This window comes from Macaca nemestrina, chromosome 2 (genome assembly GCF_043159975.1).
Source record: "Macaca nemestrina isolate mMacNem1 chromosome 2, mMacNem.hap1, whole genome shotgun sequence".
Classification (NCBI taxonomy): domain Eukaryota; kingdom Metazoa; phylum Chordata; class Mammalia; order Primates; family Cercopithecidae; genus Macaca; species Macaca nemestrina.
Window position 1 is genome coordinate 97,355,797 of NC_092126.1, and position 24,029 is coordinate 97,379,825.

General features: G+C 52.2%; 1 protein-coding gene and 2 non-coding genes across 9 annotated transcripts; all 3 read left to right on the forward strand.

The window, feature by feature from the left end:
- The first annotated feature begins 2,825 nt into the window (after positions 1 to 2,825).
- On the forward strand, positions 2,826 to 23,759 carry LOC105480127 (eukaryotic translation initiation factor 4 gamma 1). 7 transcript variants are annotated; one of them, XM_011738615.2, is made up of 34 exons: positions 2,826 to 2,958; positions 3,774 to 3,830; positions 4,047 to 4,140; positions 4,430 to 4,516; positions 5,011 to 5,031; positions 5,608 to 5,784; positions 5,994 to 6,093; positions 7,938 to 8,050; positions 8,881 to 8,973; positions 9,178 to 9,244; positions 9,543 to 10,358; positions 10,623 to 10,711; positions 10,804 to 10,990; positions 11,079 to 11,212; positions 11,341 to 11,499; positions 11,666 to 11,854; positions 12,041 to 12,238; positions 12,461 to 12,607; positions 13,138 to 13,374; positions 13,528 to 13,632; positions 13,739 to 13,898; positions 14,110 to 14,210; positions 15,081 to 15,183; positions 15,435 to 15,537; positions 15,771 to 16,003; positions 16,141 to 16,259; positions 16,385 to 16,557; positions 17,364 to 17,489; positions 17,642 to 17,723; positions 19,686 to 19,784; positions 19,892 to 20,026; positions 20,149 to 20,230; positions 20,367 to 20,507; positions 23,132 to 23,759. In XM_011738615.2, exons 3-34 carry the CDS (start codon positions 4,081 to 4,083, stop codon positions 23,311 to 23,313), a joined length of 4,818 nt encoding a protein of 1,605 aa, XP_011736917.1. In that variant the 5' UTR covers positions 2,826 to 2,958; positions 3,774 to 3,830; positions 4,047 to 4,080; the 3' UTR covers positions 23,314 to 23,759. The 7 variants fall into 7 exon arrangements, with proteins under 7 accessions (XP_011736917.1, XP_011736918.1, XP_011736919.1 ...); XM_011738616.2 differs by having other exon boundaries at positions 11,669 to 11,854; XM_011738617.2 differs by lacking the exon at positions 5,011 to 5,031.
- On the forward strand, positions 10,414 to 10,492 carry LOC112426466 (small nucleolar RNA SNORD66). Its single transcript, XR_003017797.2, has one exon. It is a non-coding gene; the product is annotated as a small nucleolar RNA SNORD66 (small nucleolar RNA).
- LOC112426465 (small nucleolar RNA SNORD66) lies at positions 13,955 to 14,030 on the forward strand. The gene has a single exon (XR_003017796.1). It is a non-coding gene; the product is annotated as a small nucleolar RNA SNORD66 (small nucleolar RNA).
- Positions 23,760 to 24,029: the final 270 nt, after the last annotated feature.

A 24,029-nucleotide genomic window follows, 5' to 3' on the forward strand; every position in this document is an offset into this window, starting at 1 on the left:
AAAGCTATTTTCAGAAACTTACTGATAATTTCGTTTGGCTAAATGCATAGGGGCCAGGGAAAAGTGTGGCAGGAGATACAGCTAGAAATTCAGGCTCAGACCAGGTTTACAAGAGCTTTGTTGTGCTAAGAATTTGACAGTATCTTTCAATAGGGCCCATTGAATGCAAGCAGAAAAGTGATGTGATCAGCTATCTGGGTGAGAAAGCTAACCCTGGAGAGCAGGAGAGCAGGCAAGGAAAATGAATGCTTGAACTAATGCAGTTGAAATGGGGACATAGGGAAGGGTAGAATAGTTATTTTTTAAAAGATAAAATCAATAAGACTTGATTGTGATCCAAATACCAATAGGACCTGGTGTCTGATTAGATGTAGTGTGTGGATGGAGAAAGAATATAGGATGAATCCCAGATTTTCAGGTTAGGCACTATCCATTAGGTAAGCAACAATATATTTGGGGGACTTGATTGAGTAAGGAAAGTTAACAAATTCTGGCCAGGTAACAAGTATCAGAGTTTGGATGAAAACCCAAGCTATCTGACCTGTGGATTTGGCTCTGGATGATGGTCCCCGGCCTCTGTCAGTGTTTTTTGTTTTTTGTTTTGAGACGGAGTTTCACTCTTGTTGCCCAGGCTGGAGTGCAATGGCAGGATCTCGGCTCACTGCAACCTCTGCCTCCCGGGTTCAAGCAATTCTCCTGCCTCAGCCTCCTGAGTAGCTGGGATTACAGGCATGTGCAACCATGTGCAGCTAATTTTTGTATTTTTAGTAGAGACGGGGTTTCTCCATGTTGGTCAGGTTGGTCTCAAATTCCTGACCTCAGGTGATCTGCCTGCCTTAGCCTCCCCAAATACTGGCATTACAGGCGTGAGCCACCGCCCCTGGCCGGCTGTCAGTTTTAGGATTACTTCTCTTCCGTCCTTATTCTTCCATCCTTACGCTTTTGCCCCTCCGTGGGAGTGTCTGCTCTTTTTATATTTTATTTATTTATTTATTTATTTGAAACAGAGTCTCACTCTGTCGCCCAGGCTGGAGTGCAGTCGCGATCTCAGGTCACTGCAGCCTCCAACTCCCAGGTTCAAGCGATTCTCCTGCCTTTGCCTCTCCACTAGCTGGGACTAGGGGTGCTTGCCACCACATCAGGCTGATTTTTCTATTTAGTGTAGAGATGAGGTTTCACCATGTTGGCAAGGGTGGTCCCGAACTCCAGACTTCAGGTGATCTGCCCACCTTGGCCTCCCAAAGTGCTGAAATTACAGGCGTGAGCCAGCGTGTCTGGCCTTATTTTTTATCTTTATTTTTTGAGGCGGAGTCTCACTGTCATCCAGGCTGGAGTGCAGTGGCGCAATCTTGGTTCACTGCAACCTCCCTCTCCCGGGTTCAAGCAGTTCTCTGCCTCTGCCTCTGCCTCTGCCTCTGCCTCCCGAGTGGCTAGGACTACAGGCGTGTACCACCAGGCCCGGCTAATTTTTTGTATTTTAGTAGAGACGGGGGTTTCACCATGTTGGCCAGGATGGTCTAGATCTTCTGACCTTGTGATCCGCCCACCTCGGCCTCCCAAAGTGCTGGGATTACAGGCGTGAACCACCGCGCCCCGCCCACGATCTTTTTAAACTACAAATCTCATACTACTTGGCCTAGTTAGAATGTTTCTATCCTTTTAACTTCCTTTGTTATAGCCCTTTCAATGACCTAATCTAAATTATTTTCAAAGCCTGCATAATTCGTATTGTATCACGATTTACTTAGGCAGGACTGAGTCTTTAATTTCTTTTCTTTTTTTTTTTTGATATGGAGTCTCACCCTGTCGCCAGGTTAGAGTGCAGTGGCACAATCTCGGCTCACTGCAACCTCCGCCTCCCGGGTTCAAGCAATTCTTTGCCTCTGCCTACTGAGTAGCTGGGACTACAGGCGACCGCCACCAGGCCCAGCTAATTTTTTGTATTTTAGTAGAGACGGGGGATTCGCCATGTTGGCCAGGATGGTCTCGATCTCCTGACACCGTGATCCGCCCGCCTCGGCTTCCCAAAGTGCTGGGATTGCAGGCGTGAGCCACCGCGCCCGGCCCATGATCTTTTTAAACCACAAATCTCATACTACTTGGCCTATTTAGAATGTTTCTATCCTTTTAATTTCCTTTGTTATAGCCCTTTCAATGGCCTAATCTAAATTCTTTTCAAAGCCTGCATAATTTGTATTGTATCACGATTTACTTAGGCAAGACCGAGTCTTTAATTTCTTTTCTTTTGTTTTTTGAGATGGAGTCTCGCCCTGTCGCCAGGTTAGGCTAGAGTGAGGTGGCACAATCTCCGCTCACTGCAACCTCTGCTTCCCGGGGTCAAGCAATTCTCCTGCCTCAGCCTCCCAAGTAGCTGGGACTACAGGCACACGCCACCACGCCCCGGTAATTTTTGTATTTTTAGTGGAGACGAGGGTTCACCATGTTGGCCAGGATGGTCTCGATCTCTTGACCTCGTGATCCGCCCACCTTGGCCTCCGAAAGTGCTGGGATTACAAGCGTGAGCCACTGGGCCCGCCTTTTTTTTTTTTTTTTTTTTTTGCCAAGTCTTTAATTTCAGTTTCTCAGGCCCCAACCAGCACTTCGCCTTGTACTTAGCATGCACTCAATAAATGGTTGCTTAAAGTATGAATGAACTGAAGAATCGCGGAACAGACAGAGACCCAGAGGGGAGTCGGTCCGGGAGTCTCAAAGTTCGGGAGGGGACACGGGGGCGGGCTGTGGCTATCATGTGACGGGGCGGGGCAAATCCCATGTGCTCGGCGGCGCAGAGCGCCCGGCGCGGCTCCGCCCCCTGCGCCGGTCACGTGGGGGCGCCGGCTGCGCCTGCGGAGAAGCGGTGGCCGCCGAGCGGGATCTGTGCGGGGAGCCGGAAATGGTTGTGGACTACGTCTGTGCGGCTGCGTGGGGCTCGGCCGCGCGGACTGAAGGAGACTGAAGGTAAAGCCGCCATGTCCGGGCCCGACCCGGCCCCCCCACCCCCTCCCCCCGCATCCGCCGCCATCCGGGCCGGGACCGGCCACCCTGCGCCGCCGCCCCGGCGCCCTAGCCCCGCGGCCCGAGCCCGGGCCCCGGCCCGCCAGGGCCCCGATCCCCGGCCCACGTGTGCCTGGCCCGGCCCGGCCTGGCTGCTGGGTGGGGGTGGGGAGCGCAGGGCCGGACTATGCGGGCCCCGCGGGCTGGGAGGGCGCCGGGTTCGTCGCAGCGAAATGCCACCTCGGCCTGACCCGAGGAGGCCCGGCAGCCCACGGGCGCAGGCACCACGGCTCCCGGCCCGCCGCCCCCTCCCCCCTTCGCGGCCGGGCCGCCGGGAAGTGACACGTTGTTCTTTGGCACTGGCCCGCGCTGCGCAAGGAGGGCGCAGGGGAGGGAGGAGGTGGCGGCGGGCAGGGAGGAGCCCCCGGCCCCGCCCGCCCTCCGGGCCGACCCTCACTTGCCTGAAACCGGCTCCTCGACGGCCGCCGCCCGCCTGGCCTTTTAGGGCCTGACTCCCGCCCTTCCTGGCCTACACTCCTGGGCGGCGGCAGGCCTAGCTTCTGGCCCAGTGCGGGTTCCCTGGCGGCAGGCGTATCTTGTGTGCCCCTGGGCCAGGCCCGAACCCGGTGTGCCCGGGTGGGGGGTGGGGACACCACGGCCGAAGCAGCTAGCTCCGTTCGTGATCCGGGAGCCTGGTGCCAGCGAGACCTGGAATTTCCGGTCTGGTTGGTCTTGGGCCCCGCGGAGCCAGGTTGATACCCCTCACCTCCCAACCCCAGGCCCTCGGATGCCCAGAACCTGTAGGCCGCACCGTGGACTTATTCTTAATCGAGGGGGTGAGTGAGGGGACTGTTTGAGTAGACCAGGGGTTGGTTGGAAGTGATGTGGGATTGACAGCATGTTGGTGGGGACAGGCTCTATCTTTTCTGCTTCACCCTCTTGGCATCTCTGGGACTCCGTATGGGACCCAGCCTTGCATCAACCCTTCTACCGCCCCATTTGCCTTAAGCTTGGGTCCTTTCCTCTTCCTGAGCGCCACTCTTTCCCAACAGGTGCTGGGGGGACCCTGATGTGGCACCAAATGAAATGAACAAAGCTCCACAGTCCACAGGCCCCCCACCCGCCCCATCCCCCGGACTCCCACAGGTAATTAGGGAGGAATTAGCAGGGGTGGGGGTGGGGGAGACCAGGCAGTCGGGCAGGAACAGGTTCCAGCCTCTGGATTTTCCTACCCCCATCTGTGTCAGGGCAAAGTGCAGCCGCCTGCTGCCAAATTGAGACAGGGCCCCTGGGCTGTCCCCGGGGGCTGTCACGGGGAGGGGGTATGTGGATTGTTAAGGCTCTTGCCGCAGATCTGCTCCCCTTATTTCACCAGCTTGGGTTTCTGCCCCACTTGGGCTTCCCCTCTTGCTGAACTCTGGTCTCCCCTCTTCAGCCAGCGTTTCCCCCGGGGCAGACAGCGCCGGTGGTGTTCAGTACGCCACAAGCGACACAAATGAACACGCCTTCTCAGCCCCGCCAGGTGAGGGGCTGTGGGGAGGGGAGTAGGGGGCCCGGGTGGGAGCAGTGGAAAGCTTTGGCCAATTTAGGCCTAAGATGGAAACTGGAGGCCCCGTACCTGGCCTTAATCCTCTGTGTTCTTTCATGCGGCTCTGCGCCTTGCCCTGTTGATTACTTACGGTGGCTGGTCCCTTGGATAGTATATTGTCAATGAGGGTGGCATTACTGGGATCCTAGTGCATCTAAGAATTGGGGGCAGTGCTTTGGGCCCTGCTGCCAACTCTTGCTTTCCTATTTGCTCCTTTTACCGGAGGCTGCCATTGCTCTATTGCTCTCTCTGCTTTCTCTTTGGACTGTGGTGAGGTAAACACTTCAGCTGGTCCTTGCCTTTCTCTGTTCCGCAACTTCTTCCTTACTAAGTGGGAGGATTCTTGTCCTGTCCTATTGCCTTCATTCCCTCCCCCCGCCATCACCTTGGGGATAATTCTCTTCTTTCCTGTCCCCATGTGCTCTCAGGGAGGATTCAGGTCTCTGCAGGTAATACCCCTTTCCTAACCCTGGACGGTCTCCTGGTCTCATCCTTACCCTCCATCCTAGTCAGGGGCTAGACACAGGGAATGGGAGTCTTCAGGGTGGTGACTTGTTTGGTGTCCAGGTTCTCAGTTGGACGCTGAGTGATGCATGTTAGGGGCTACATCTTGAAGAACGCGCATCTGGGGACTGGGAGGCTGTTGCATGTTATGGTTAGCTCCTCATTACATGCTGGTGGAGCAGTGCATGCTGGGGGTATGTTGCCCAAAAGGGCCTTACTTAGGCATGATGCATCTGGGTGTTAGGAAGCCTCTGCAGAGGGGTAGTTTGGTACAGGTGACATGCGTAAGCATGGCAGTGAGAGAGTAAATCTATACAGGATGCAAACTGTACATCTGAATTTGGAGGGCGTGTGTGTGTTCAAGAAGCTGCTTAACCATTTGGTCAAGTGGTCTTGGAAGGATTGGTCTCCATGTTCTGAAGCCCACAGTACTTTCCAGGCTATAGAGACATTGTGGAGTGGCTATGTTTTGTTCACTTCCTCCTCTTTACAATGCCAACTGCTTTCCTCCCTCCTGACAGCACTTCTACCCTAGCCGGGCCCAGCCCCCGAGCAGTGCAGCCTCCCGAGTGCAGAGCGCAGCCCCTGCCCGCCCTGGCCCAGCTGCCCATGTCTACCCTGCTGGATCCCAAGTAATGATGATCCCTTCCCAGATCTCCTACCCAGCCTCCCAGGGGGCCTACTACATCCCTGGACAGGTGAGGCTGGGGGCTTGGAGCCTAGAAGCCACAGACCCATATACTTCTCACTTCCCTCACCCTGACCCTCCAGTTCCATTCCTTTTCCAGAGGTGGGACTTCTGATCATTGCCCAGAGTTGGCTTGTCTTGTCTTGACCTCCATTCTTTTTGGAGTCTGATATGGAACTCATAGCTCCCTCAACTCCTTCTCTCCCCCTCCCCAACCAGGGGCGTTCCACATATGTTGTCCCGACACAGCAGTACCCTGTGCAGCCAGGAGCCCCAGGCTTCTATCCAGGTGCAAGCCCTACAGAATTTGGGACCTACGGTAAGCAGGGGAGGGAGTCGGAGGTGAGATCAAGCCCAAGGGAGCATCTAAACCCATCTGCTGATTTCTAAAGCAGAAGACCCTTCCCAGGCTTGGCTTTTGGTCTAAAAATGATAAAGTTAATAGGTGGTAGGGATTGGTGCTTAATATTTAACTGGTGTTGATTGTGGGGAGAAAATGTGATTCTATTGCCAGGAGGGTTTAGGGTCTTCCCCACATCAGGGAATGTAGAATCAGGTATCAGCCTGAGAGCCTGTTAGTAGGCTTTCCCTATGACACTTCTTCCATGGTTGGGAGCCCATGTAATGCAAATTCGGGAGGTTTTTGTAGCTATTTTTTATTTACATTCTAGGAAAGGATTAGTCTGTTCTTTATGGCAGTGGTTTCCAAGTGTTTTGATCACCTATCAGGAAAAGTTTTGAGTATGAATCTCATACACATATGTTTTTGTTTATATGTATGCAAAATTTAAACATACACTCGTGCTTGTCAAAAACAAAACAAGTGGAATTTAGGGATGAAGTTAAAGAATGTGCCCTGGCCGTGTGAGGGATCTTGCCTGTGATCCCAGCACTTTGGGAGGCAGGAGGACTGCTTAAGGCCAGGAGTTTGAGACCAGCCTGGGAAACATAGTGAGACCCTGTCTCTTTTAAAATTTAAGGGAGAGCTGAGTGCGGTGGCCCATGCCTGTAATCTCAGCACTTTGGGAGGCTGAGGCAGGTTAATCGCTTGAGGTCAGGAGTTGAGACCAGCCTGGCCAACATAGTGGAACCCCGTTTCTACTAAATTTTATTGTTATCTTTATTTTCTTTTTGAGACAGTCTCACTCTGTCACCCAGGCTGGAGTGTAGTGGCACAATCTTGGCTTTCTACAGCCTCCACCTCCCAGGTTCAAGTGATTCTCCTGCCTCAGCCTCCCGAGCAGCTGGGATTACAGGCGTGTGCCACCACACCCAGCTAATTTTTGTATTTTTAGTAGAGACGGTGTTTCATCATGTTGACCAGGCTGTTCTCGAACTCCTGGCCTCAAGTGATCCACCTGCCTTGGCCTCCCAAAGTGCTGAGATTATAGGCGTGAGCCACCACGCCTGGCCCCGTCTGAACTAAAAATACAAAAATCAGTCGGGCGTGGTGGTGCAGTCTTGTAATCCCCACTATTCGGGAGGCTGAGGCAGGAGGATCACTTGAACCTGGGACATGGAGGTTGCAGTGAACCAGGACTGTGCCACTGTATTCCAGCCTAGGCAACAGAGTGAGACTCCATCTCAAAAAAATGCATATATATTTAAGGGGAAAAAAAGAACACACCCCACTTTGGAGATAGTTTGCTTTAAGGAATTAATTTTTCTTCATATTGAGCCTAGCTCATAATGTTACTTTGTTTCTTTGCCCCTTTGTAAAGGGCTGGAGACAGGAACTGGACTCAAGTTAAATGGAACAGGGTTGTCAAATCTCTTTCATTCCCAGCCAAAGACCTGGTTCTGTTTCAGGTTCAGAGTATGTGTGTACACGTTGATAGCGGGTGGGGTACATACATGAGAGTACCTTGTACGGTAGAAGGACAGACATAAGTCCTCTTGGTTGCTGGTGTGTCGTGGGTAAGGAGTGCCTGCCTATGAGATGTGTGTATGTGTGTGTGTCAGTGTTAGGAATTCTTGTAAACGCAGTTCAGACTGGTTCCCCAGCTTTGACAGACACCTGATTCCCTGGGGGAGGAGGGCAGGGCAGGGCAAGGGGCCGGCTGTGGGTGTTGAGAGGTTTTGGGGTGGGAGGTGTCAAGCAGGCATTAGGATATGGTTGGGCCCTGACGCTACCACCATTCTTCTCCGTCCCCCTCCCCCAAGCTGGCGCCTACTATCCAGCCCAAGGGGTGCAGCAGTTTCCCACTGGTGTGGCCCCCGCCCCAGTTTTGATGAACCAGCCACCCCAGATTGCTCCCAAGAGGGAACGTAAGACGGTGAGTAGCAGCGAGGGGCTCCGGGACATCTGGGAAGGGGAGAATCAAGGTCAGATGCTGCTGGGACATTGTGCCGGAAAGAACAGTGACTTGAGGAAGGAGCTGAAAGTGGGCAGAGAATGGGGTCTGTGGAGGGCTCAGGTTCTTTGTAAGATACTAAGATTTTAGCATAGAAGCAGGTCATGGGAAGACTGAAGTGGCTAGCGAGGAAGTTCCTGTGAGACCTGGGTGCTGGGAGGTTGGAAGAACTGTGCTTGCTTTTGGGCTTCTGGTGGCTTGCCTTGGAAATGGTTTGTTTTCTGTGGCCCCAGCCCCCATCCCCACCCGGCCCCCCCCACAAGTCCTGGAAGCTCTCAAGGCCTCCGCCTCTGCTCAGTCCTCAAGCCCTGGGCGTGGTGCCCAGAATAGGGTGCCAGAGCTGGGGAAGCCGCTGAGTCACCCTGGCTCCACCTACTGGATCTGGGCCCTGCCCCCAGAGATCAGGCACACTAGCCACAAGTGAGCCGATTGGGTGCTAGATGGGGGTCTTGGGCCCCAGGGTGTGCAGCCACTGGCTTGGGGACTGCTGGTGGGGTAGGGATGAGGGAGGGAGGGGCATTGTGATGTACAGGGCTGCTTTGTGAGGTCAAGGGTCTCTTAAGGGTGGGAGCTAGGGCAGGGACTACAAGAGCAGCCAGATGGGCTGAAAGTGGAACTCAAGGGGTTTCTGGCACCTACCTACCTGCTTCCCAGTGTGGGGTGGGGAGTTGGCCCAGAGTCTTAAGAGTGGGGCAGGGTGGAGAGGTGGGCTCTTCCTGCTTCCCACTCATCCCATAACTTTCTTTCCCCAGATCCGAATTCGAGATCCAAACCAAGGAGGAAAGGATATCACGGAGGAGATCATGTCTGGGGCCCGCACTGCCTCCACACCCACCCCTCCCCAGGTACTGTCTGCTTTTTGAGCGATACCCTGACTGGGATGTCTGTTCTGCCCTGGACTCCCAAGTCTCTGGATCTTTTCTTTCAACTAAGGGATTTATTTCCCTGCTTTCCTGGATTTCTAGGCAGAGCTAAAGTAGAAATGGCTCTAGTAAAGAAGGGTTGTGGGACTCTTCAGTGCAAACTTGGTAACCCTTTGTGTCCTGCAGACGGGAGGCGGTCTGGAGCCTCAAGCTAATGGGGAGACGCCCCAGGTTGCTGTCATTGTCCGGCCAGGTAAGTAAGCGGGTGGGATGGAACTTTTACGGGGAAAGGGAATGTTGACAGTTTGCTGTCACCTCAATGCTGAGGTGGTGGAGTGACTTGAACTGGGTACCAGAGAAGGATGACTTAGATTTCAGGTCGTGGGATTTTGAGGGTGAATTGGGTTTTGGATGAAAGTGGAAGTATAGCTTAGGTGGGAGATGATGACGTGGGAGTGTTAAGTTGGAAATACCTTGGCTGGAGGATGGGGAGGAACAACAGCAGTGAAGCACTTGCCTTTAGTTGCTCATTCTTCCTTCCTATGGTGCAGATGACCGGTCACAGGGAGCAATCATTGCTGACCGGCCAGGGCTGCCTGGCCCAGAGCACAGCCCTTCAGAATCCCAGCCTTCGTCACCTTCTCCGACCCCATCACCATCCCCAGTCTTGGAACCGGGGTCTGAGCCTAATCTCGCAGTCCTCTCTATTCCTGGGGACACTATGGCAACTATACAAATGTCTGTAGAAGAATCAACCCCCATCTCCCGTGAAACTGGGGAGCCATATCGCCTCTCTCCAGAACCCACTCCTCTCGCCGAACCCATACTGGAAGTAGAAGTGACACTTAGCAAACCGGTTCCAGAATCTGAATTCTCTTCCAGTCCTCTCCAGGCTTCCACTCCTCTGGCATCTCACACAGTGGAAATTCATGAGCCTAATGGCATGGTCCCATCTGAAGATCTGGAACCAGAGGTGGAGTCCAGCCCAGAGCTTGCTCTTCCACCAGCTTGCCCCTCCGAATCCCCTGTGCCCATTGCTCCAACTGCCCAACCTGAGGAACTGCTCAACGGAGCCCCCTCGCCACCAGCTGTGGACTTAAGCCCAGTCAGTGAGCCAGAGGAGCAGGCCAAGGAGGTGACAGCATCAGTGGCGCCCGCCACCATCCTCTCTGCCACTCCAGCTATGGCTCCTTCAGCTACTTCCCCCGCTCAGGAGGAGGAAATGGAAGAAGAAGAAGAAGAAGAGGAAGAAGGAGAAGCAGGAGAAGCTGAGAGTGAGAAGGGAGGAGAGGAACTGCTCCCTTCAGAGAGCACCCCTGTTCCAGCCAACTTGTCTCAGAATTTGGAGGCAGCAGCGGCCACTCAAGGTAAGGATTGGTTGGGCAGTAGAGGTAGGGTGGGCTAGGGGATGTGGTTCCTTGCCCTCCTTGATGACCTCCCGTTTTTGCCATGTTTCTGGGTCATAGAGGCCCTGCAATGGAATCTAAGAACTAGATTAAGGACTTTTAAGCCTGAAGACTGTGATGCAAAGGGGAAATATGTACTTTGGCTGCTTTTTATTTCCCAGGGATTAAGGGTACTCCTTAAATTATTGGCAAAGACCCATGCTTTTATTTATTTTTTAAAATTAGTGGCAGTATCTGTGCCAAAGAGGAGACGGAAAATTAAGGAGCTAAATAAGAAGGAGGCTGTTGGAGACCTTCTGGATGCCTTCAAGGAGGTAAGGGAGCAGAAAACGGAAGGGGAGAGGGCCAAGTTGAGGTATGGAACAGTGGTCATTGTGCAACCAAAACTGGTGTTCTGTTGTTCTAGGCAAACCCGGCAGTACCAGAGGTGGAAAATCAGCCTCCTGCAGGCAGCAATCCAGGCCCAGAGTCTGAGGGCAGTGGTGTGCCCCCACGTCCTGAGGAAGCAGATGAGACCTGGGACTCAAAGGAAGACAAAATTCACAATGCTGAGAACATCCAGCCCGGGGAACAGAAGTATGAATATAAGTCAGGTATGCTGAAGAAAGGGTTGAGAATGACTTGAGTTTTCTTATTAGGGCCAGAGAAGACAGTATGATTGCTTCATTCTCTTCCTCGCAGATCAGTGGAAGCCTCTAAATCTAGAGGAGAAAAAACGTTACGACCGTGAGTTCCTGCTTGGTTTTCAGTTCATCTTTGCCAGTATGCAGAAGCCAGAGGGATTGCCCCATATCAGTGATGTGGTGCTGGACAAGGTTAGTGGCTTGAGTCAGGGAGGGGACGATAAGTTTGTGCTGGATGGATTGGGGAGGAGCCTGAGGTCCTGAAAGAGTAGTCAACTGCTCTAGCCTGCTTCTAAGACCTTTTCCTGTCCTCTTTGCAGGCCAATAAAACACCACTGCGACCACTGGACCCCACTAGACTACAAGGCATAAATTATGGCCCAGACTTCACTCCATCCTTTGCCAACCTTGGCCGGCCAGCCCTTAGCACCCGTGGGCCCCCAAGGGGTGGGCCAGGTGGGGAGCTGCCCCGAGGGCCGGTGAGTGGGGCTGGGTAAAGGGGCAGGTGGATAAGGAGTGGGAGTGGATGATTCCCCTGTGTCTCAGTGCTGACGGGGAGGGTTTTGCCCTGGAGGCGTGTAGTAGTGGTATCACATATTGTGCTGACTAGTTCCACGTCCCCTCTTGTCTTCATCCCTTGCTTAGCAGGCTGGCCTGGGACCCCGGCGCTCTCAGCAGGGCACCCGAAAAGAACCACGCAAGATCATTGCCACAGTGTTAATGACCGAAGATATAAAACTGAACAAAGCAGAGAAAGCCTGGAAACCCAGCAGCAAGCGGACGGCAGCTGATAAGGACCGAGGGGAAGAGGATGCTGATGGCAGCAAAACCCAGGTACTGGCGAGTCCTGCTTTTGGTCTCTCTCCATTTCTTTTCCAGGTCTGCTGTCAGTGCCCTCTTTGCTGCTTTTTGTCCTTATCAGTAGCATCTGTCATGCCTAAGTCCCCACCACTCTCTCCTGTCCCTCTGAACAGCCTGTTCTGAGACCCTCACTGGAACTCTTGTCTCCTCTTCCTCCAGGACCTATTCCGCAGGGTGCGCTCCATCCTGAATAAGCTGACACCCCAGATGTTCCAGCAGCTGATGAAGCAAGTGACGCAGCTGGCCATTGACACCGAGGAACGCCTCAAAGGGGTCATTGACCTCATTTTTGAGAAGGCCATTTCAGAGCCCAACTTCTCTGTGGCCTATGCCAACATGTGCCGCTGCCTCATGGCGGTTAGTTTCCACTGGGTTCTAAATCTTATGGTCTAGTTGCCCATTTCTATTCCCAAGACTCCTTGAGTCCAGCTTCTTGGTTCTCCTCCAACTTGCACCTCTTCCAGCTGGAAGGAGGCACAGCTGGGGCCAGATATCTTCCTGGGTCAGGTAGTTAAAGGCTCTTGGAGGGCCTTCCCTGCCCAGTACTAGTCTGAGTGTGACATTCTCTCCGACCTGCAGCTGAAAGTGCCCACTACGGAAAAGCCAACAGTGACTGTAAACTTCCGAAAGCTGTTGTTGAATCGATGTCAGAAGGAGTTTGAGAAAGACAAAGATGATGATGAGGTTTTTGAGAAGAAGCAAAAAGAGATGGATGAAGCTGCTACGGTGAGAGAAAACCCACTACCGATTCCACTCCCCACTCAGCTCCTTCCCTCACCCAGATGCTACTCAACTGTAGAATTTGGAATGGAGATAGTGGTGTCTTGGGGATTTCTCTGGCTCAGAACTTTTTTTTTTCCTTTTTGAGACAGAGTCTCGCTCTGTCACCGAGGCTGGAGTGCAGTGGCGTGATCTTGGCTAGCCTCCACCTCCCGAGTTCAAGCGATTCTCCTGCCTCAGCCTCCCAAGTAGCTGGGATTACAGGCATGTGCCACCATACCTGGCTAATTTTTTTGCATTTTTAGTAGAGACGGGGTTTTACCATGTTGGCCAAGCTGGTCTCAAACTCCTGACCTCAAGTGATCTGTCTGCCTCGGTCTCCCAAAGTGGTGGGATTACAGGCATGAGCCACTATGCCCAGCCAGCCTGCCTCAGGACTGAGTGCTTATTGCTAAGTTTGGATATCCAGGTAGAAAAGGGTTTTAGCAGAGTGGCTGGCTATCTTTTTGACACAATCCCTGTCCTGTGAATGGCAGGCAGAGGAACGAGGACGCCTTAAGGAAGAGCTGGAAGAGGCTCGGGACATAGCCCGGCGGCGCTCTTTAGGGAATATCAAGTTTATTGGGGAGTTGTTCAAGCTGAAGATGTTAACAGAGGCAATAATGCATGACTGTGTGGTCAAACTGCTTAAGAACCATGATGAAGAGTCCCTTGAGTGCCTTTGTCGTCTGCTTACCACCATTGGCAAAGACCTGGACTTTGAAAAAGCCAAGGTACAGGTCCTTGCATCTGGAGGGGGATGGGCTGAAGCATGCGGGGCTCACTGAGCCACAGTGACGGGGCGGAAGGCCTGAGGGGAGGGGTGGGGCCTGCAGTTATAGGTGAGACATGAGAAGTTCCTGGTCTGATGCCTTTCTCCTCCATAGCCCCGAATGGATCAGTATTTCAACCAGATGGAAAAAATCATTAAAGAAAAGAAGACGTCATCCCGCATCCGCTTTATGCTGCAGGACGTGCTGGATCTGCGAGGGGTGTGTGTCCCCCTCCTCCCCACTGCCAGCCTGCTGCCTCCAGTTTCTGACACTGTCTTGTCTGGCCTTCCCTGACATCATCGTGACTGGCCTTCTGTCTCCACAGAGCAATTGGGTGCCACGCCGAGGGGATCAGGGTCCCAAGACCATTGACCAGATCCATAAGGAGGCTGAGATGGAAGAACATCGAGAGCACATCAAAGTGCAGCAGCTCATGGCCAAGGGCAGTGACAAGCGTCGGGGTGGCCCTCCAGGCCCGCCCATCAGTGAGTTCCAGGCTGGGATTGAGAAGGGAGCAGTGAAGAGACTGGGAGGTTATACTTTCCTCTGATGACTTCCTGTTAGTGCCACGTGTCTGGGCCACTGAGACCCCATGATGGAACTGAGGATCTGAGGAAGGGAGGCTGGGGGTGGCCCAAGGGGAAGGGGCTGCTAAGGTTTATTCATTATTCCAGTATGCCCCTCTTTTTGTGTCAGGCCGTGGACTTCCACTTGTGGATGATGGTGGCTGGAACACAGTTCCCATCAGCAAAGGTAGCCGCCCCATTGACACCTCACGACTCACCAAGATCACCAAGGTAGGGGTGTGTGTGGGAGTGGGTGATTCAACTCAGGTTTAGATCTTCGTCCCCTCACTTTTCTTTTTTTTTTTTTTTTTTGAGACGGAGTCTTGCTCTGTCGCCCAGGCTGGAGTGCAGTGGCCGGATCTCGGCTCACTGCAAGCTCTGCCTCCCGGGTTCACGCCATTCTCCTGCCTCAGCCTCCTGAGTAGCTGGGACTACAGGCGCCCGCCACCTCGCCCGGCTAGTTTTTTGTATTTTTTAGTAGAGATGGGGTTTCACCGGGTTAGCCAGGATGGTCTTGATCTCCTGACCTCGTGATCCACCCGTCTCGGCCTCCCAAAGTGCTGGGATTACAGGCTTGAGCCACCACGCCCGGCCGTCCCCTCACTTTTCTAAGGTTGAGAAGGTGACAACTAAATGTTTCCTCTTAGACTAACTGGTTGGATCGGTAGAGACAGTACTGCCAGCTGTAGAGGGAGGGTGGTACTCCCATTAGTCTGGACCAGTGTTTGGCAAACACACACACGTGCCAGATCCAGCCCATTCATACATCCCAGGACCCAGTAGTGGGTTTTTACATTTTAAAGTTGTGAAAAATTAAAAAGTGAATGGTAATTTATGCTGTGGAAATTAAGTAAAATGTAAATGTCAGTGTCCATGATGTTTTATTGGAACACAGTCACAGCCATGCCTTTATCATCTACAGCTGGTTTCATGCTGCTGTGGCAGAAATGAGTAGTTGCAATAGAGACTGGCCCTTTATTAAAAAAGGTTTTCTGATCCCTGGACTGGGCCGTGCACTACCTGTTTGGCTGCATGTGGTGGTGCTGGCCAAGGGACTCACCCAGGTTAGACCTATGACTCTACTCCCCTTTTCTTCTTCAGCCTGGCTCCATCGATTCTAACAACCAGCTCTTTGCACCTGGAGGGCGACTGAGCTGGGGCAAGGGCAGCAGCGGAGGCTCAGGAGCCAAGCCCTCAGACGCAGGTACGGAGGCGGTGTCAGGAGCTGGGTGGTGATCCATCAGAGCTCCCTTGAGGACAGAGCCTTTCCTGTTAGAGAGGCTTTCAGTACAAGGTAGTTAGGCAATGTAGGCAATAGAGGAGGTTTGTGTTGTGGTTCCAGGGATTGAACTGCTTTACTTTTGGGACTGGGACCAAGTGTCTTAAACTGGCAAGTAGGGGATAAAATGCAGGAAAGGAGAAAAATATTTTAATACGGATTTTCTGCATCCCCAGCATCAGAAGCTGCTCGCCCAGCTACTAGTACTTTGAATCGCTTCTCAGCCCTTCAACAAGCGGTTCCCACAGAAAGCACAGATAATAGGCGTGTGGTGCAGAGGTGAGGTTTCCTGGATGTCTTTGTTATTCACACTGGGGGTACCATGATTGGGTTCTGGTTGTTGCCATGGGATGGAAATTCTTCATACCTGTCCTGGTTGGAGCCCTTGGGTTAGATTGGGGCATATTCATTATGCCAAGAACAAGGCCCAACAGTTGCTTAGCATGTTGTGTAATTATATGAGTGCCTGTGAGCAGTGCAAGTGAGTGAAAATGTGTCTGTCTTTCTTCCAGGAGTAGCTTGAGCCGGGAACGAGGCGAGAAAGCTGGGGACCGGGGAGACCGCCTAGAGCGGAGTGAACGGGGAGGGGACCGTGGGGACCGGCTTGATCGTGCGCGGACACCTGCTACCAAGCGGAGCTTCAGCAAGGAAGTGGAGGAGCGGAGTAGAGAACGGCCCTCCCAGCCTGAGGGGCTGCGCAAAGCAGCTAGCCTCACGGAGGATCGGGACCGTGGGCGGGATGCCGGTGAGAGTCTGGGAGAGGAATGGAGGGAAAAGTGTTGGCTGCCTTGGGACTAGCTGGTCCCCAGCTTTTTGAGAGCTCTGAATCTTGTTTGCTGGGAAGACTAAAAAGTCTCTCTAATCTGTGTTCTCTTCCCACAGTGAAGCGAGAAGCTACCCTACCCCCAGTGAGCCCCCCGAAGGCAGCACTCTCTGAGGAGGAGTTAGAGAAGAAATCCAAGGCTATCATTGAGGAATATCTCCATCTCAATGACATGAAAGTAGGCAGTGGGAGCGGTGTGTGATTGAGGAGTGGGCAGGAAGGGATCATGCTGGCAGGCATAGGGGTGCGTTGTGTGGGTCAGACAGTGACTGGTCTCTTCCTGCTGTGCCCTGCGCCCCTCAGGAGGCAGTCCAATGTGTGCAGGAGCTGGCCTCACCCTCCCTGCTCTTCATCTTTGTACGGCATGGTGTTGAGTCTACGCTGGAGCGCAGTGCCATTGCTCGTGAGCATATGGGGCAGCTGCTGCACCAGCTGCTCTGTGCTGGACACCTGTCTACTGCTCAGTACTACCAAGGGTATGACCAACTTCTCTGGGCCTCCCACTTTTACAGACCCACAATTTTTTACCTCCTTTTTGGGACCCTTGGAACCTTGCATAAGAATATAGGTTCCCTGGCTGGGTGTGGTGAGTCACACCTGTCTTCCCCAACACTTTGGGAGGCCAAGGTGGGTTGGATTGCTAGAGGATCACATGAGGTGGGGAGTTCTAGACCAGCCTGGCCAACATGGTGAAACCCTGTCTCTAGTAATAATACAAAAATTAGCCGGGCGTGGTGGTGCAGTAATCCCAGCTACTCAGGGTACTGAGGCAGAAGAATCGCTTGAACCCGGGAGGTTCAAGGGAGGCCACCTCTGTGTCCTTAGCTTGAGATCATTGTCCCCATGTCTAGAAAGTGTTCCTGGGGGCCAGGCACAGTGGCTCATGCCTGTAATCCCAGCACTTTGGGAGGCCGAGGCGGGCGGATCACAAGGTCAGGAGATCGAGACCATCCTGGCTAACACGGTGAAACCCCGTCTCTACTAAAAATGCAAAAAATTAGCCGGGCGTGGTGGCGGGCGCCTGTGGTCCCAGCTACTCGGGAGACTGAGGCAGGAGAATGGCATGAACCCTGGAGGCGGAGCTTGCAGTGAGCCAAGAGCGCGCCACTGCACTCAAGCCTGGGCGACAGAATGAGACTCTGTCTCAAACAAACAAAAAAATAAAACTAAAAGAAAATGTTCCTGGGGGTTCCATAGTTGATCCCTTAGCCATGCCATGTTGCCCCAGAAGGAAGAGTGGGGACCTGGCCTAGAATGTCTTGACTTTGAATTCCCTTTGCAGGCTGTATGAAATCTTGGAATTGGCTGAGGACATGGAAATTGACATCCCCCACGTGTGGCTCTACCTAGCGGAACTGGTAACACCCATTCTGCAGGAAGGTGGGGTGCCCATGGGGGAGCTGTTCAGGTAAGTCCCCTGGGTGGAATTCAGGGGAGGTAAAGACCAGAGGAAAGGTGGTAGGGAAATGTGCTGGGTTGGATACCCGGGTTTGGAGGGAGATGGAGAAGTGGCGAGAGAACTGTGGAGGCTGTCAACATTAGGTTTTTCTCTTCTTGTAGGGAGATTACAAAGCCTCTGAGACCACTGGGCAAAGCTGCTTCCCTGTTGCTGGAGATCCTGGGCCTCCTGTGCAAAAGCATGGTGAGTGAGGGCCAGGAATCCAGAGATGCCTCCCACGGTGTGGTTTTGGCTGTTTGCTGTGGCCCTGAAGCTTCATGGTCCATTGGTGGAGTGGAGTGATGGTGATGGCAGGACTGTGTTGGTACCTGGGAGAGGAAATACTGAGGTGGGCCATCTCCCGCACACCAGTTCCTATCATGAGTTCTGGCCAAGACTGGAGGAGAATGGCAGTCTAAGACCCTATGCCCATGATTGATGCATTTATTTATTCATTTATTGAACTAGGGTTTTGTTGATCATTTATTGTATATTAAGCACTAGGGATACAGCAATGAATAAAACATAAGAAACAAGTTGGTAGAGAAAAAGGAAGAAATGACAGCTTGATAAAAACAGTAAAGTGTGAAATAAAATAGTTGAAGTAGAGTGGAGTATCTTAAGTACTGTGGGGTTGCAAAGGAATATTTCACAATATTCGTGACAGCAGGCTTTCCTCAGGGTGCCGAGGTGGCTTTGTGAAAGTTAATTGGTAGCTAGCAAATGTAAAGGCAAAAAGATGGGGAAAAGTAAGTTGAGTGTGGTACTTAGTGGAAGTGAGAAGTTGGGGTGAGTGTGTGCAGTTTCAAGGGTTCAGCCATCTTGAACCTGGAGGAATCACACTTGGGATTTAAAGGAATTGTTATGTCAACATCATTTAATTCTTTTAAATAGATGTGTACCAGGACAAGTTGTTGTTTTTTAACAACAGATAAGTGTATTGAACTATTTGTGTATTTCATCCACTCCAAGGTGCCATAGATTATAAGACATTCTTTATGCGCTGTTAAGAAAGAAAAGACTGGGCCGGGTGTGGTAATTCTAGCACTTTGGGAGGCTGAGGCAGGTGGATCACCTGAGGTCAGGAGTTGGAAACCAGCCTGGCCAACATGATGAAACTCTGTCTCTACAAAAAATACAAAAAAGTTAGCTGGGCCTGGTGGTGCGCACCTGTAGTCCCAGCTACTCGGGAGGCTGAAGCAGGAGAATTGCTTAAACCCAGAAGGGGCAGGTTGCAGTGAGCCAAGATTGTGCCACTGCACTCCAGCCTGGGCGACAGAGCAAGACTCCATCTCAAAATAAAAAAAGATATATATTGGCCGTAAGATAACTTTTAGTTAAAATATGAAAAAAAGGGACATGTTTTAAAATATATGAACTGCAGTAATCTTGCTAAGGGCCAGTGCCATCATTCTGTTATAAAGAAAAGAATGATGTCTTCATAGTCTGTTGTCTCTTGCAGAAAATGCACTCAGACTGCTGGTTTTATGAGGATTTTTTAATTCATGTTAGGGGTGGGGTGTATCTGTGTCTAACATTTTCTGGGTTTAAGAAACAAGCATACTTGTTAGAAGTTGTCCCTTCCTAGAGGACTTTACGTCGTTTTTCCTACTCTGGTGTCATAGCACTGTGGTGGACAAGTTCTCTTTTATTTTATTTATTTATTTTTTCGAGACAGTCTCACTCTGTCGTCCAGGCTGGAGTACAGTGGCATGATCTCAGCTCACTGCAACCCTCGCCTTGGGTTCAAGCGATTCTCCTGCTTCAGCCTCCTGAGTAGCTGGGATTACAGGCACCCACCACCATGCCTGGCTAATTTTTATATTTTCTGTAGAGACAGGGTTTCGCCATGTTGGTCAGGCTGGTGTCCAACTCCTGACCTCAGGTGATCTCCCACTTCCACCTCTCAGAGTGCTAGGATTACAGGTGTGAGCCACTGTACCTGGGATGAGTTCTTACTTGGGTGGTTATTTGACTGACGTCTGTGCCCTGCACTAGACTATAGGAGTGGAAGGGCTGTGCCTGTTAGTACTTCTATAGCATCTTTAACGCCTAGCAGGTACCTAGTAGGCTTTCAGTAAATATTTGTTGGATTCATGTGGTAGAGCTGTTGGGTCCTTGGAGAGAGAGAGCATTGGTAAGTTGGGTTGGTCTTGTGTTTTCCAGGGTCCTAAAAAGGTGGGGATGCTGTGGCGAGAAGCCGGGCTTAGCTGGAAGGAATTTCTACCTGAAGGCCAGGACATTGGTGCATTCATCGCTGAACAGGTTTGGGGCTGGAGTTGGGTTAATTCTAGCATTTGAGACTGGCCAGTCTTCTTTCGTGTCTCACGTTGGCAACCTTATCTCTTAACTGCGGGCCTTTTCCATTGCAGAAGGTGGAGTATACTCTGGGAGAGGAGTCGGAAGCCCCTGGCCAGAGGGCACTCCCCTCCGAGGAGCTGAACAGGCAGCTGGAGAAGCTGCTGAAGGAGGGTAGCAGTAACCAGCGGGTGTTCGACTGGATAGAGGTAGGTTTCTCCTGGATATCGGTAAAGGAGAGGTAGTTCTTAGGGTGGGGCTGGGGGGTAGCAAGAATGAAGACTGAAGGGCACAATTCAGAGTTGGGGGGTCATTTGTTTCTCCCGTATAGGCCAACCTGAGTGAGCAGCAGATAGCATCCAACACGTTAGTTCGAGCCCTCATGACGGCTGTCTGCTATTCTGCAATTATTTGTAAGAGGAACCAGGGAGATGGAGGGGCAAGGGTGGGCCTGACAGACAAGTGGAGGGAGGTGGGTGTCAGCCTTGGCCTCCCAGTTCTGAACCGGGGTAAGGGTATATTGCTCCACTCATCCCTGTCTTCTCGTAGTTGAGACTCCCCTGCGAGTGGACGTTGCAGTGCTGAAAGCGCGAGCGAAGCTGCTGCAGAAATACCTGTGCGATGAGCAGAAGGAGCTGCAGGCACTCTACGCCCTCCAGGCCCTTGTAGTGACCTTAGAACAGCCTCCCAGTAAGAGCCAGGCCACGGGGACAGGGGTGGGGTGGAGGGACTTCCAGACAGCAGGGCATCAGACCCTTCATGGAAGGGTCTTAACCCAGGAAAGGTAGGTAGTCATTAGAGAGCAAAATGCCCTCAGGGTTTCATTCCTTCCTCTTAATGTTTGTGTTGTGTTGTTCCTACCAGTGGAAGGAGTTAGCCTTGAAGGTTAATTGACTGCCTGTTTTGTGCCTAGCTATGTGTTTGATGCCAACAGTGCAGAGGTGATAAATGATAGGATCTTCTCAGTACCATGTGCCCCCATGGCGTGGCACAGGACTGAAATGCTTTGCTTACCTTGCCTCATGTAGTCCTCACAAATGTTTAGGGTAGATGGTATTACCCCTATTTTCCACATGAGGAGACCGAGGTTTCAGTGAACATGTCTCAGGTTATGCATTCAGCACATAGGTATGTGTCAGGGCACTGGCATGCTCACGGAAAGGAAGCCGAGCAATTTCCTGTGCTGACATGGAGTTAGTACTGGCGTGAGCAATGAGCCTGGGAAGATGGGTCCTGTTGGAGGGAGGACACCTGGTCTGAGGGATAATGGGTGGGAATTCGCTCCACAACAACTGGGAAGGTGGTGGGGAGAATGCTTGAAATGAGGGCACTATGTGTGTTCTTTCTACCTGTGGTAGGGAGAACTTGACATAGGGAAAAGAAATACTGAAGAAAGGCCAGTGTGGGACAGCACAGCAGCCAGTCCTAAGTGAGGCAAGATGGGGCTGAAGAGAGGGATGTGGGCCTGACCACACAGGGCCAGGTGTAAGCCATGGCCAGAGTCTGGGGCTTATTTAGTCTGAGGGCAAGAAAAGGCCTTTGTGGGATTTTAAGCAAAGAATAAAGGAATTTGATTTTAGTGTTTAGATCATGCTGGTCATAGAGGGAAGAGGGATTTGGAATGGGGTGAGAGTGGATGTGGCAGCATTAGCACCAGTGGCTCAGCCTTGCTGGTGACAGTGGAGAAGAGTGGGCAAATCAAGAGATACTTAGGAAATGGAGTTGGCAGCTTTTAGTTACACTGGTCTGGGGAGGGGCCATGAGAGATTAGAAGTCATGGATGACTCCCAGGATGGTTTTAAATCATGGTGCATTTAGAGGCCATAGTGTGATGGCGGCATTTGCTGGGGTAGGCAGTGCTGGATCAAGTTGAGTTGTGGTCCTTGAGTAAGGGAATCAAGAGATGTCAGCTCGATAGCTGGGGTATCTGGGTCCTTTTGGAAAAGAAGAGGTCAGGGCAGGAGGCAGCTTTGTGAAATGCTGGCACAGGGTAACTTATATGCAAGTCATAAGAGGATATGGGTTTGCCTGAGGGAGAGTGATAAGGGCCTGAGATACAGCCCCAAGGAGGTGGAGCAGACATACTGGTAGGGACCGAAAGAGGACAGGCCCCTCTGAACAACCAAGGACAGAAATTTGAGGAGAGGGATGTGGTTGGTAATGCTAGATGCTGCTGTGAGCGTTTGTAGGAGCAGGCCTGAAAATGCAGGATGTCTGGAATATAAAATCAGAGGCCACCCTGGCAAAAACAGTATTTAGTGGGGCAGGGGATAGATTCTGGGTCGGAAAGGACTGAGAAATATTTAAGTGAGACAGAAGGGAAAACATCAAGTGTAGACAAAATCTTTAATTAGCTGTAATATAGTGGTTGAAAACGGGTTTTTGTTTTTAGGTGGGAGAAACTTGGGCTTGAAAATACAGGGCAGAGTGCCTAATCGATTGGATGAGGTCCCTGGGTGGGTATGCATGGGATTTGGAGTGTAAGAATGGGATAAGTGAAGGTTCTGCCCTGCTGTGGCCGGTTGCTGTGGGGTGGGGGTAGCAGGTGACTGTGCCCATAGGCAGAGTTTGTGACTTTGAGCCCGGGCATGCCCTGCAGAACATCCTGGCTTGAAGCATTTCATAGATGGCTTGGTTTGGAAAGACTGGTACTGCCTTGTGGGCACTGGGGTGGGTGTGTTTCAGGAGTTATAGGACACGTGCTTGGGAAGGCCACCCAGCAGCTAGGGGTTGAGGAGAAAGAGGGTCCAAACAGGTGATGCTTGAGTTGAGTCCTGAAGGAACGTGACAAGACGAAGTTTCCGGCAAAGGATATAGCATCCACAAAAGTGTCAAGGCCAGAGAAGGTGTGTAGAGGAAATGTGTGCGGAAGGAAGGGAAATTGAGATCAGGAGTTGTCAGGATCTGTTTGGGGGGCAGTGAATTTTCAGGTTACATGTAGCATATATATAGGACTTCTATGTATGATATATATATAGGATTTTCAGCGATTTCCTAAATTCAGGAGTACCAATTCTGAATATAGTTTTCTCCATTAAATACACCATGGGCAGAGACGTTTCAGGCTGCCAAGGTGAGGCTGAGCAAGTTTGTAAGGTTTTTCCGATGGCCAAGTGACTCATTGCTGTGCAGCGGTCTCTCAGATCATGAGATTAGCATCCTGTCAGAGGCCTAGTCACTCTGGAATGGTCACAAATGTCAGGATGGTGCGTCAGGGCCTTGTTTGAACAGTGGAGCCTGGGAGGGGTCCCTGGGGGGGTGGGCTGGGGTGGCAGTGGCGGGTCACCTCTAACTGTTGTCCTGCCTGCTTGCAGACCTGCTGCGGATGTTCTTTGATGCGCTCTATGACGAGGACGTGGTAAAGGAGGATGCCTTCTACAGTTGGGAGAGTAGCAAGGACCCCGCAGAGCAGCAGGGCAAGGGTGTGGCCCTTAAATCTGTCACAGCCTTCTTCAAGTGGCTCCGTGAGGCAGAGGAGGAGTCTGACCACAACTGAGGACTGGTGGGGCCGGGGACCTGGAGCCCCATGGACACACAGATGGCCCAGCTAGCCGCCTGGACTGCAGGGGGGCGGCAGCAGCGGCGGTGGCAGTGGGTGCCTGTAGTGTGATGTGTCTGAACTAATAAAGTGGCTGAAGAGGCAGGATGGCTTGGGGCTGCCTGGGGCCCCCCTCCAGGATGCCACCAGGTGTCCCTCTCCTCCCCCTGGGGCACAGAGATATATTATATATAAAGTCTTGAAATTTGGTGTGTCTTGGGGTGGGGAGGGGCACCAACGCCTGCCCCTGGGGTCCTTTTTTTTATTTTCTGAAAATCACTCTCGGGACTGCCGTCCTCGCTGCTGGGGGCATATGCCCCAGCCCCTGTACCACCCCTGCTGCTGCCTGGGCAGGGGGAAGGGGGGGCACGGTGCCTGTAATTATTAAACATGAATTCAATTAAGCTCACTGCCTCTCTGCTTTGTGGCCTGCTCCCTCTAGAGAAGGTGTGTATAGGTGGGGATCCTTCCCAGAGCTGGCACTGTAGCGCTGTTCCCTGTAACCTGGCACCCCTCCTGCCTCTTCCCCTGTCCATGATTGCAGGGATCTGAGGAGGTTTCCCAGAAGGTTGGGCCCTCAGGTGGGCTTGATGGTGCCCTCCTGGTCCGGAGAGAAGGGAGATTAGTGATAGGACATTCTTGCTAGACTGCTCTCCTACCAGAATGAGTCAAGC